This window comes from Cryptomeria japonica, chromosome 5 (assembly GCF_030272615.1).
Source record: "Cryptomeria japonica chromosome 5, Sugi_1.0, whole genome shotgun sequence".
Lineage (NCBI taxonomy): Eukaryota > Viridiplantae > Streptophyta > Pinopsida > Cupressales > Cupressaceae > Cryptomeria > Cryptomeria japonica.
The window spans coordinates 686,038,110-686,052,027 of NC_081409.1; the positions used below are offsets into that span (position 1 = coordinate 686,038,110).

At 37.5% G+C, this 13,918-nt stretch overlaps 1 protein-coding gene across 3 annotated transcripts in view; it reads left to right on the top strand.

The window, feature by feature from the left end:
• The window catches only part of LOC131040731 (protein SRG1), a 99,550-nt gene extending 87,082 nt beyond the window's left edge, over positions 1 to 12,468 (top strand). For all 3 annotated transcript variants that reach the window (XM_057973684.2, XM_057973682.2, XM_057973683.2), the window contains 2 exons: positions 11,065 to 11,389; positions 11,990 to 12,468. In XM_057973684.2, the coding sequence (XP_057829667.1) occupies positions 11,065 to 11,389; positions 11,990 to 12,253 (589 nt within the window). In that variant the 3' untranslated portion in view covers positions 12,254 to 12,468. The remainder of the gene's footprint in view (positions 1 to 11,064; positions 11,390 to 11,989) is intronic.
• The last annotated feature ends 1,450 nt before the right edge of the window (positions 12,469 to 13,918 follow it).

Sequence of the window (13,918 nt, forward strand, 5' to 3'; positions counted from 1 at the left end):
TGAATAGGGGATCATTAGATCTCAAATCTGCTGAAAAGATAAAGTGAATACAATACTGTGCGGCAAGCCAGCCCCTTCTGCTTATCCAGCGGGAAAGCAAGAAACTTGGCGGTGAACCAACCAAGAGAAACATACAGCAAACACAAATCACTCAACCGCGATATTTCAGTAGGAGGACTGAATTATAGAAAATTCAACTCGACCGCTTATGCAGTGGGAGGACCATTACAACCAACCACCACTCGACCACTTATGCAGCGGGAGGACTGAATTACAATATAACTAATATAGGCAGCAAGCCAACCTCTTCCACTTTTTAGCAGGATGAGAGTTTACAAGCCAGAATGGGTTAGTAGTACTACTAATTAACCTTACAATAATAGAGAGAGTGAGAGTAGAATAGTAATGCTGAACATCAAAGATAATAAACATGAAACTCTACTAACATCAAATCTGCAAGCTGGAAATGCAAAACCAACAGCCTATGAACTCACTAAAACACTCATATCTCTCTCAATTCACACCCAATTCACCCTAAAACAGTTCTAAACCAACACTAAACCAGCAACGATGAAAACAAACCCAAGGCGAGCCATCAAAACACCCTCATTTATTTGGCACACATCCCAATGCACATCCTAAACCCCATGCCTAACCAGAGAATTTCGATTTATTCTAATAAATTCAATGCTCAACAAAACGGGCCACAACTTACAGAATGTATTGCCAGTAGCAGGAAAGATGAATGAGCCGGTACCCAGAATGATAGAATCGCCAGGCCAAGAGGTATGAGCAAAAGACAGTTTCAGCAACTCCGCGACCAGCAACTAGAAAACAGTCCAATCCCACACTAAACACTCTACAATCTACAAAACTCACTCACCAACAACACTGGAAACGCTAGGACACAACTAGGTACTATCTTCCAAGTACGAAACTAAGACTTAGCTAGGAAGCCACACTTCGAAGCTTAGATTTTCAGTCGCCAAACCGGCATCATAATGATGCAATTTTCATAAGATACCAAAATTAGAGCCCAAGGCTCTTATTTATAACTTCTAACTCACCAAATTCAAATGCAAATGCTCACAAATTCATCTTTCCCATTTGCATTTCATTTACCCAAGTGGACCCAAAGATGGCGCCATACTTCAAGTCAAAAATCATGCCTAGCCAACAAGGAGCACGATTTTATGACTTAGCAAAAACTTTGTTGAATAAAATAATATCTCCCATTTTAATATTGGCGTCCCTTTCCAGACATAAACAATTCGCCTAGCACTTAGGAGACATCATGTTATGCACAATTTCCAAAGTCATTAATCAGTAGTAAAAATAATAAAATTAATAAAATATTAAACCTTAGGATAAGGAAATAATATTTAATTAAATCACTTATGACTCCAATACTGATTATGAACAAAAACCAGGATGAAATTGAGCAAGGAAGACCACTGAACTGCTGCAGGATCAAGACCTTGTCCACTGCCAAAAATAGAAACACTCCATACTACCACTTACTAAAAATAGTAAGTCATGAACTACTGCTCCGAAAAGCATGATCTTCGCACCTAGTGACAGAGCATGGAAAACTCAATAGCACAGTATCACCAAAACAGCCAACCCCTGACTTACTAAAAATAGTAAGTTCTCGCCTCATCAATGTTTGACCCTAATTCTTCATTCCACAGCCTACGGGTCTCAGGAATAGGCCAATGGACCACTAGAAGTACATCAACGAGAAGGGGACATTACACTTTGATTAAATCTGCTCCTGATGTAATTATAGTCCAAGAAACCAAGCTTAATGGTGAAAAGGCGTCCAATTTTTTGCATTTTTGCTCCAAATGGGAAGGCTTCTTTCAGGCAGCTAGAGGGACGACTGGTGGTTTAGGTGTTTAATGGAATCCTGGGGTTGTGCAAATTACCCCAATGGGATCGATTGAATATTGGATGGCTTGTTTGGTTAAGAAAATAGGTGGTCAACACGAATTCCCAATTATCAATGTCTACGGCCCCACAAAACAGAAGAGAAGGTGAGGGTATGGAAGGAAATTTCAGAGCGGATCAGCAAACTTGATAGTAACAGGGTGATAGTTATAGGTGACTTCAGTGCATTATTAGACTTAGATGACAAGTCGGGTGGTCTTAGGAAAAGTAACAAAGTCATGGAAGATTTCAGAGAATTTGTTACTTCAAACAGCCTGATAGATGTGATCCCCAATAACAGTCTATATACATGGACGAATAGGAGACTTGACTTATCCAAGATCTCAGAAAGGTTGGACAGGTTCTTTGTAGGTGAAGCATGGATGTGTTGATGTGTTTTTTATGCACATGCGAACATAGAATAAAATACCTAAAGGTACCTTATCCTCTCTTGAATAAAGTCTCCGAATGTTGAAGATGTCGCGAAAAGGATCAATCGGGATGACTTCAAGGTTCTTTGTATGTAGGATCTCTACGTGTGGATAAGCTCTTTGTGGTATGATGTGATTTGCTGGAATCACAAGGGGACTTACACTTGACGACTTAAACGTCTGATTTGCTGGAATCACAAGATTTTGTTGGCTTAGATTTGAAAAAAAGGAAAAAGGACGAGGGTGAGGGAAACATCTAATTCTGACACTAGGAATGTAGGAGCAGTGAACGATCTTTTGATGAAATTCTAACTAAGTCTTGTTTTGACATCCCAGGACCATCTCCACAAGGTTAGTGCGATCTTCGAAGGAAAGTTTTATGATGTTCAGATCATCACTACAGGCATAAACACCATCAGGCTGATGCATATCAATGAAGAAGCGACAATTGAAGTTAAGCTTAAGTTGAATGATTCCAGTTGACTACACAAGGCAAGTCTGCAATCAACAAACTGCTACTAGTATGGATATACAAATTTCACCATCAATCAAACACATTTCTTCCACTCATCTAATAACATGAAATCAAAACTAAGAAGTATAGAGACCATGCAAATTGTTGAATCGACCCATAGATTTCACCATTTCTTCAATCAAGTTTTACAAGTCTTTTACAACATCTTGGCAACAATCTTTGCCTTCTCTTTCTATTCTACTCTAATTACTATTCTATCAACTGACTATTCACTATTAGCTAACTACTCACCTACTATCAACTATTGACTAACTACCTTCTATTAGCCTTTACAAATGAAGAGTCGGGGCTTATATAGTGCCCTTAATACAATTCAATGGCTAAGATCAATTTGAGATCAATGGCCAAGATTCTACAATGAAAACCCTAATTAGGGTTTGTTACAACAAACTCAATTTTGACCAATGAAATAATTGTATTAATTGGACACATGTCTTCTCTGGAATATTCAACTAATGGATAGCTGAGGTAGGTACATCGAAGTTTGTGCCACCTTTAATGAGTCAGGTACATTGAATCTGGACATGCTGAGGTGGACCAACCCGACTGGAGGAGTGATGACTAGGATGCCACCTTGTCTGATACTTGCAACTTGGTAGATATCCAATTCGATGATGCTGAGAAGCTAGCTTTAATTAATTCATCTGAAACTATCTGCTTCTTCAACGAACCCTTGCTCTGACTTCTTTTGTCTTTGATGTGCAGGATGATGATGTACCTCGCCTTGGAATGCAGGATTGGAAGAGGTTATTCCTGATGATGCTTGACCGAAGAAGGTCGTCCTTGTCGATGCTAGACGGGAGGAGGTCGTCCTTGTCCTGACTTGATCTTCTTTGATGAGGGTCCGCCAAGTAGTTGATCTTCCGACTCCGGGGTCGCCATTCGATGCCTACACAAAAAGATTAAAGTTAGTCTTTGAGCATCAAACCTTAAAGCATAGAATTCCAGACGTTTCAAAGGAATAGTTCAAAACATTAATTTGAAAATGACATGATAAATCCAGAAATTCTAAATTTCCAAATTAATTATGAATGAAAATTGGATTTTCAAGACTTAGACCTATGAAAATCAAAACAAATCTTGAATAAGAACTCCAAACAATTTGATTCTTCATACCTTCAACTATAAAACCTTGGAAAATGATGAAAGAAGACCGGATTTTGCTGGACAAGGGTTGAATTGTAGTCCTCCCTTGGATGAATTACGCCTCCATTAGCCTTCAAAACAAATTTCACCTTCTTTAGTCTCCACACTTAGCAAAAAATCGCCTTCAAACACCTTCCAAAATTTGGAAATTATCCTCCAGCTTGCCCAATTTCGCACCTCCGAATATGCTCTTTAAATTCGCATGAGAGATAATGCAAGAATGATTTGAATTTGCTAAAGAACCTCTCCCATTATATAGAGTGCTCACCTTGATTCTTGTTGAGGCCGACTTGACAAAAAGGAAATAAAAATGAAATAAAAACCCCCCGTTTTGAAGGATGGCCGACTTGGCAAATTAGCTTTAAAATAAGATAAAATCCCACTTAAAAGGAGGCCGACTTGCTTGTAAAAGCAAATAAATGTATTTGAGCGCTTACCTTCATTTAAAATTTGAAAATTAATTTCAAGGCTTCAAAGGTGGGTTTTTTCATTTGTTTAAAGGCTTAGAATTTAATTAATCAAATTATGAATGCCTTAATTTATGCGAACTTGCTTTAGTTTTCCAAATGCCTTGAAATAGGCAAATTTAATGAAAGGCTATAGGCTAGCTTAGGAATGTTAAAGCTTGATCAAGACTCTTTAAGCATCAAGATATCCACAGTGATGGTTTGAACCCCTTGTCTAGACTTGCTCACTAGATAAAATTGAAATTTTGTCAACTAATATTTGCAAATTTCCATGCCTTTGTATTCTCAATCTTGTAATTTGCCTTAGACTCAATCAAACAAAGTTGAATAATAGATTTTTTGATATTTTCGCCTTGGACCCTCTGGAAGGGTCAGGAGCGATTTTTGCTTTTTGTAGCTCATTTTTGATCATTCCAACTTCAGTCCACCTCTCAATGCTAGGAAATATCTTTCTTCTTTCTCCCAATCCAAGTTTGATTTCGTTGTGCAAGGCAAAATGGGAGATTTTAGGATTTTCGCCCTGGACCCTCTGGAAGGGTCAGGAGCGAATTTTGAGTTTTAGGCATATTTCTTCATGCTTTTAACTTGAAATCACTTCTAAGGCAAAGAACATCATGCCTCCCTCCCATCCAAATCATGAATAGCAAGATCTTGTCTTAATTTTGCAAAAAAAGGGGAGAACTTGGAAATTTCGCCCTAGACCCTCAGGAAGGGTCAAGAGCGATTTTCCTTCTTATCCTTAAAACTTTCATTCTTAACAATCCCTTTTCACTTTAAATCAATTCAAACATCATTTCAAGCTTATCCCTAGGCCTAACTTCGCTCAATTCTGGAGGAAAAGTCCAATTTTAGGTTTTTCGCCCTGGACCCTCTGGAAGGGTCAGGGGCGATTTTCCTTATTTAGCTTGATTGCTCCTTTGTTGGCCATCCAAATTGTCTTCACAGGATAAAACATACCTTTTCACCTTCACTCCAACCATAAAAATCATTTTGTCTTTGCAAGAAAGAGGTGTTTTTGAGAATTTCACTCTGGGCCTCCTGAGAGGGTCAGGAGCGAATTTTGCAATTTTAACCAAAATGTTCCACTTTTCACTTTGAAACCTCTTTGTCAAGTAAGATCTCACCCTGTGATATGCTATGAATATGATTTCATGTCCAAGAGAGGTAAAATACTGTGTTTATAAAGAATTTCGCCCTGGACCCTCAGTAAGGGTCAGGAGCGAATTTCCTCTTCTGGGCAAAATTCCTTCATCTTCAAGCGAATTAGGGGCTCTATTAAGTTCATCTCACTATTCATCATACCTTTGGCATTTCAATTCAACCACAACTGAGGAAAAAACATCTCCCACAAGATTTTCGCCTTGGACCCTCAGGAAGGGTCAGGAGCGAATTTTAAGTTTTCAACAAAATCCTTCACTTTTTCAAATTGACACTTTCTCAGGTGGGTAAAGGGAGATGTCTTTATTTCACTCATGTTTTAAGACTTGTTCTTTTTCACTACAAAATAAGGGAAATTCAAAATTTCGTCCTAGGCCTTCAGCAAGGGTCAGGAGCGAATTTACCTTTGTTGCCCTAAAATTCACTATTTTTCATGCTTTCAAACCTCCAAATGCATCAAGTGACATCCAATCTTCCTTCCAGGAGACCCTGCATAAAACAAGTTAGCCAAAATTAGTGACAAATAAGCTCAAATAAGATTTTCGCTCTGGACCCTCTGGAAGGGTTAGGAGCGAAATCTTCATCCCAGGCTAAACTGCTCAATTTTCAAGTTTGAAATCATTTCACAAGACAAGGTTAGATCATTTTCAAGGCCAGGAACAAGGTTCCAAGCTCAAACAAGGTGGCAAATGAAGTTTATGATGAATTTCGCTCTGGACCCTCTTGAAGGGTCAGGAGCGAAATTCCTAATCTTGGCCAAAATCCCGACTTCATTTTCACATTTTCCATCCAAACAAGTGTTTTGCCCTCAAAGATGCCTGGGAACGAGTTGGTTCTAAGTTTGGGTCAAACTAGAATGCCTTATGGAGATTTTCACTTTGGACCCTTTGGAAGGGTCAGGAGCGAAATTCGCCATGGACGCTCTGGAAGGGTCAGGAGCGAAATTTGACCTTTTGAACTCTCTGTCAGGATCATTTTATGGAATATAACATTTAAGTATAAGAAAGAAGTTATATTCCATATATACTTTCAGGATGTTTGAGAGTGGTTTCAGACCTCTAGGAGCTATATTGCAAAATCTAGTTTTTGGAGGATTTTCAGTTTTCCAGACTTAGTCAAATTTCAGGATCAAGACATTCCAGACTTAGCCAAATTTAAGGATCAGGACATTCCAGACTTAGCCAAATTTTCAGGATCAAGACATTCCAAACTTTATCACTCATCAACTTGACCTCACTCAAGCAGAACCTGTTATCCAGGTGATCCCCTTGGCGACACTCGAAAGCTAAAGGCTAACAGACAAAACCCTAAAAGACCCAAAAAACAAACCCTAGAAAGCAAAAAGCAGGGGTCCCCATTTGCAATGGGGCGATGTGTGAAATGGTCACAACAAGATGGAAGGACACAACTCGCTGGTAGTAAATATTATCCCACAATCTGGCTCAGACCATTTTCCGATTCAATTAACTATAGACAGTGAGAAATCAAAACAGAGTAACTACTTCAAATTTCTCAGTATGCGGTGGCGAGACAAAGATTTTATTAATTTGCTCAGAAAATGGTGGGAAGAAAGTGATACTTTCTCGGGATCTCCTAGCTATTGTTTTGTGAAAAGAATACAATTCTTAAAAAAGGAAAATCAAAATTTGGAATAAGGAAACTTTTAAAAACATTTTCTCAGAAAAATTGAGAATTGAAGGCGAATTGGAAGATCTCAATGAGAAAGTGATGTCTATGGGCATGTCAAATATTGAATTCGAAAAGGAAAAGGATCTCAAAGAACAACTTTCTGAAATCCTCAGGAGAGAAGAACTTTACTGGAGAGATTAGTCTAGAGAGCTCTAGATTGCGGAAGGAGATTCTAACACTAAATTTTTTCACTCATCCATCAAAGCGAAGAGATCCCTCAACAGAATATCGGCCATCAAGAATGAGGAAGGCGATTGGAGTTTGACTGATCCAGACATTGAACAGGCTGCTATCGATCATTTTGTCAAGGTGTTGGGTACTAACTACGCGAATGATATATCAAGAGGAACATTGATCTTGGAGGTTATTGAAGAAATAATCTCAAAAGAAGATAACACCATGCTAATGGAGCCATTCTCCCTCCAGGAAGTGAAAGGAGCCACTTTCTCGTTGCACCCTAATAAAGCGTCGGGCCTAGACGGATTAACAGCAGAGGTTTTCCAAAATTGTTGGGAATTCATGGGGGAAGATAAATGGAAGGTGGTGGAGGAATTTAGGAAGCGAAGAAGATTTGTTAAAGAAATAAATCATACAATGATTGCCCTCATACCCAAGAAACAGAGTTGCGAATCCATGATGGATTATCAGCCTATAGCCTTGTGCAATTCACTCTATAAAATCATTTCAAAAGCAATGGCTAGTAGACTGAAGAAGATTCTACACAAGCTCATTTCTGATAGCCAGCATGTTTTCACTCCAGGCAGAGAGATTACGGATAGTATAATTCTGGTTGCAGAAGTCATCCACTCAATGTGTAAGGACAAGATAAGAGGTATGGCCATCAAACTTGATGTCAGTAAAGCCTACAATAGAGTAATTTGGCCTTTTCTTTTGCAAGTACTTAAAAAGTTTGGATTCAATGAGCATTGGATAGAATGCATTAAATTTTGCATCTCAACAGTACGCTTTTCAGTTTTGGTCAATGGATCAGTATGTGGCTTTTTTCATGCTACTAACGGTTTGAGACAAGGAGACCCTTTGTCCCCTTCACTTTTTGTACTGATGGCGGAGGTGTTAGGAAAAAGTGTGAGGAGAAAGTGCAGGTTGGGTTTATGGAAAGGTATATTCATCCATCCGGACATCGATGCCATCACGCATTCCCAATTTGCGGATGACACAATATTATTCGGGGAAACTTCTCCTCAAGAGGCTGCAATCATTAAAACCACTCTAGAGGAATATGCAGATTTGTCAGGGGAGAAAATGAATAAGGAGAAGTCCCAAATATACTTCTTCAACACTAGCAAACAAGCACAAGTCAGGATAGCAAATATATTGGAGTTCCAAATTGGTTCCCGAGGCCCTTAAAATGTTTGGAAGTCCCACTTTGTTCAGGAGGTAAACAAGCAGCGGTATGGGAAGAGGTATTGAACAAATGCCAGGCAAAATCCACCATGTGGAAAAACAGATGGTTGTCACAAGCAGGCAGGATTTTAATGATAAAATCTGTTCTCTCAGCTGTGCCTATTTACAGTATTTCTTGTTTTAGGATTTCCAAGAAGGCTAGTAGCAAGCTAGATGGTCTGCTAAAAATATTTCTTTGGGAGGGAGCAAAGGATACCAGAAGAATCCCTTTAATAAACTGGGACACTGCATGCTTAGTCAAGGAGGAAGGAAGAGCAGGTCTGAGAAAGATGGACTTGCAGAACCTTGCCTTGGGAGCCAAACTTGCATGGAAGATGTATAGGCATCCCGAAAGAGTATGGTGTAAGGTTATGAGATGCAAATATTTGGATTCGGGGGACCCAGAGAGGATATTCACAGTGGCTAATGCTAATAAGGGATCAGCTGTGTGGAATTTCATATGGGAGAGTAGAAGGTTAATAACAGAACATCTATCCTGGCAAATTGGTAACAGCTTAAGGCTAAGTTTTGGTCGGACTCATGGGGAGGAGCCATATTTTTAATGTTGTTTAATTATTTCTTCTTGTGATGCTAGTATATACTTTTAGATTGACTGTAACTTCTAAGATAGTGACACTCTTTCCAAGGCCTTTAAGTGAGGTTTCACCTTCTCTAGCCAGCTTCTTCACTTCCTGATTCCGCTCCTTGTAGGAATCTCTGAATAGTTGATTCAATTCTTCCTCAGACCTAGTCGCTGTCATTCAACAAATTAACCACTTACACAATTCCCATTAGATTTACTACCCTAATACCAAATATGGTTTGTAAATTTTAAGTTCCTTAGTGAAATTGATATAAATATGAAAATTAACTGCTGGTATGACTTGCATTGTAGTTGGATCCTAACTATAATGTGAATTAGATACGTGATTCTATTGTTCACTTTAAAACAAAACAAGAACAGCTGAAAGGAAAATAAGCAAACACACCATTATGCAACAAAAAAGCCCAACTGGGAAAACGCTTGGTAGTGTCAAGTGTCAACTGATCACCCCATTCCTCGCTTGAATGGCTGGGCAAAATACAAAAAGCACAGGTGGAGTGTGCAGCCAACAATGAAATACTGCTAAGTACACTTCTCTCAACTCTTTACTACCTCTTACACTTCCTCTGCTACAATACAACTTAATTCATTGTACTGTCACTGTTACATTCATGTGTTATTCCATACTTTATGCCTCTCCTTCACCTGGAATTTCAAGTGTCCTGTTGTGCTCTAAAGGATCCTCAACATAAAGAGACCTGAAGTGGCATCCGACTGCAGCTGTTACTGACATGTGTTGGACACGAGACAAGATTTTTTAGGTAGGACAGCTGGTTTTGATTGCTTGACTGCCAGTGTAACATGCGAACCATGGATTTGCAGGGCGTATTACTATACTGATAATTCCTTGAGGTTTTAACTTTGAAATTCACCGTCTTGTTGATTGTTTGCAGATTTTTTTTTTTCTGATTCTATATGGATCAAAACCATCCAATAATATTTCATCCAATGTTTTTGAATATTCTTTGATGAATAACATCCAGATAACTCTTTGTAATTTTTTTGCCTAAATATTCCTCGCTATCTTTTAAAATTTAATTGCATCAACTACAAATTTAGAGATGGATAACTAGGCAACGGTATATCTCTGGGACAATCCTCTGAGGTCATTTGGGTACTGATCCCCTAGACTGCAAAAACTTAATAAAGAATCTCTTAAAATGTAATCAACAGGACACCAAATTTACGTTCTCATGAAATGTCATTGGCAATACTTGTATGTGCATTCCACCAAGTATTAGCCCTATCAGTAAAGATGTTGAATTCATCACTTTGTTTTTCCATTATTGCATTGCACTTTCATGTGGTTGCCTCCACTTATAGTAATACTTGTTATTTGTCACTGTTATATTGCTAATACTTCGATACATAACAATATGGTTGTAATTAATTTTCTAAAACAGGCCTAATGTTGTCTCTTGTTTATACTCAATTACAATTAACAACCACAACAGGTGACCCTTCATAGAGTTGAACAGTATTCCAGAACTTTGGAAACAGATACATTAAAATAAGTCCTGGGAAAATTACCGTTTTTCTTCACAGGCATCAAAATCAAATATTAAAGCCTAGCAATCTGACACCTAATAGTCTTTTGTAACGCTTTATATCAAAATCAAATATAAGAAGATACCCTGGTATTTCATACAAATCACACTAATACTATGTTATGAAATGTTCTCTCACTTGTGGAATTTGTAGGCACACTGTGGATGAATACAACAAAGAGATTAAAAGTCTTGCTGCGCAGCTGCTGAGTTTGATTGCAGAAACTTTACATCTAAAAACTGATTACTTTGAGCATTCATTTGGAAACACCTATCAAAAAATGCGAATGAATTACTATCCACCATGTCCAAAACCAGATCATGTTCTGGGCCTCAGTCCACATGCAGATGGATCTGGCATCACACTCTTGTTGCAGGATGACGAAGTTGAAGGATTGCACATCCGAAAGGACGATAAATGGGTGGTTGTTCAACCAATTCCTTATGCTCTAGTAGTTAACATTGGCTTCTTCTTAGAGGTAAATCTCTCTTCGAAATTTAATTTCAAATTAATGCATATAGTTCTAATCTTTATTGGTTTTTGCTCCAGTGTTAGATATATTTTGTATTTATCAGCTTGATTTGTGAGGAAATGCAGGTCACAACAATCTTTTATGATGAGAGTTGCGTGATGTTATTCTTTTCCTCTCTCCATTTATCCCAAACCTAGCTATTGATATCCAAAATAAACACAGTTGATCAATATAATAGAAATTTAGGTTGGTTGAGAAAAAACCGTATTTTAATAAAAGGTTTGAAAATATTTAAATTACATGGATGTAACACTATATGAGATTTAAAAGTCTGCATTCCTTTTTTAACATAAACTTTACAATAAACCCATTATGTTGTATTAGATAAGCAGACATAACCCACTAGGCTTTATCTAAGTGCAAAATGAATCATATGCTGCATTGAAAGTTCACCAGTTGTATGGGTAACTCAAACCTAGTTCAACCAAAAAGTATTATAAAGCTAATTCAGAAATTTAGCCAAGGAAATGAAATTCATCAGAATAATTGGAACTTGTTAACCTGTAACTCCCTGCAATGTTAATAGTATGCGAAGCATTGATGCAGGTAATGTCAAATGGAAGATATAGAAGCATTGAGCATAGAGCAGTAACAAGCAAAGAGAATGCCAGACTATCTATTGCCACATTTTACAGTCCAGGATTTGATGCGGAGATCTGTCCTGCACCAAAACTGATTGACGAAAATCATCCCTGCTTGTTCAAGAAATTTATACATGAAGATTTTATTAGACACCACATGTCTCGTAAGATTGAAGGAAAAAAATCATTTTATGAATATGCAGGTGTAACAGCGAATGGGAGAAAATAATATGGATCCAACGTTAAATGGAAAATTTACTAAGTAGTGATTGCTAATATGTGCTTGTATATGGATATTTTACATATGTGTGACGAGGACTGAATGTTAGAAAATATATGAATTCTGGTGTGGACTGTCTTTTCATTGTCAGCAATTGAACTGGAACTTTTTGCATCGCATTAAATAATTGAGGATCACAAAAGATGCTAATTTTTTTTCTCAAATTTCCAGCATAAAAGACAGATACATTCATGCCACCATATCAATTTCAAGTTTTGATGGTGTAAAATGCTGAGTGCCTTTCGAATAATTAATTTAATTTTCTTCATATCGACTCTCCTCTTTTTCCCAAGAGACATACACACACAAGTACACATTCCTCTTCAATTTTAGCAAGTATTTTTTTCTTCTAGATGTTGAATGAATGGTTTCTATCTCCATCCAAAATCAGCTTAATTTCACTATTTCTATCTTCCTGCAATGAGATTCCTGCAAAATTTGTAAAGCTTGCAAGTTTTAGGCATAAATCTTAGTTTGAAGGCCAAGCTGCACTTGCAGAATTTATGGTTCTTGTTGTAATGAATGTATTTAACAAAGAAGATGTTTTTAAATGAATGCATTATTTTTCAAAGTCGGTATTTTAACTTTGTGATCAAATTAGAGCGCCTTACTTGCACAAACTGCATAATTTTAATCCCGAATGCTCAGCAACAAAAGTTTTCTAGTTTGTTTCCAATTGCCAAAAAATCTTTGGGGTCTCTTTCCCGAGATTTGGAATTAAACATGTTCATTATGACAATTATCAAGGTAGCAACCTTCTTGTTACTCCATTTAATATTTGGTCAAAGGTTCCTTGGGCTCGCTTCATCATGTATAAATCAACTAATATTCCTAAAAATGCAAGAACCAGATAAATTCTTTTTAGATGATTTGGGTATCTATTAGTGTATATATTGTGAGATAAATATTAGGGATAGGTTGACACAACAATGTTAAAGTTGCAAGTTCTAGCTTTGTGACTTCAATAATGTAAATTGCATACACTACAATTTTTTAATTGATTTAAATTGTATTTATTGTAGTGTTCTTTGATGATCATAGAGCTACAATGTATAATTCTTATCTTATACCTTACGTTGACACCTCAGGCCACTCCCAAAAACTAGGGGCTTATATTTTGAAAGATCATTTGCACGACTTAGTGCCTCTAGTGGGACATCCATGTCACTCCATAGCACCCCTAATCATATGGAGTCTTCACACCAAATGTTTCTTACATGCTCCCCCCATTCTAACTATGCTTTCATATACACGAACTGTTAAAATATAGTATCTATAGACCTAGACTTACACCCACTAATTCTAGTTTTCATTTATTAGGCATTAGATTTCTTTGTGCATACTTAGTTTTCTCTCCATTCCATTGGTGAATTGTACGTACACTATGAATATTAAGGGTATATCATATTCTAGGAAAGCTCCCCTTTGACCTCATGCCTTGTTATTTTCCTCTACTATATCTATTGCTACATCCATTTCCCTCATTTCCAATCATCTCTATCCAAAGAAACCCAAGTTGTTCACTCCCTTCTAAATTTGGAAAACTTTATTTTTGAAACCCTTGTGAAGTCTACATACTTTCATCCTCTTATGTTGTCCCTTTGTGATCATACT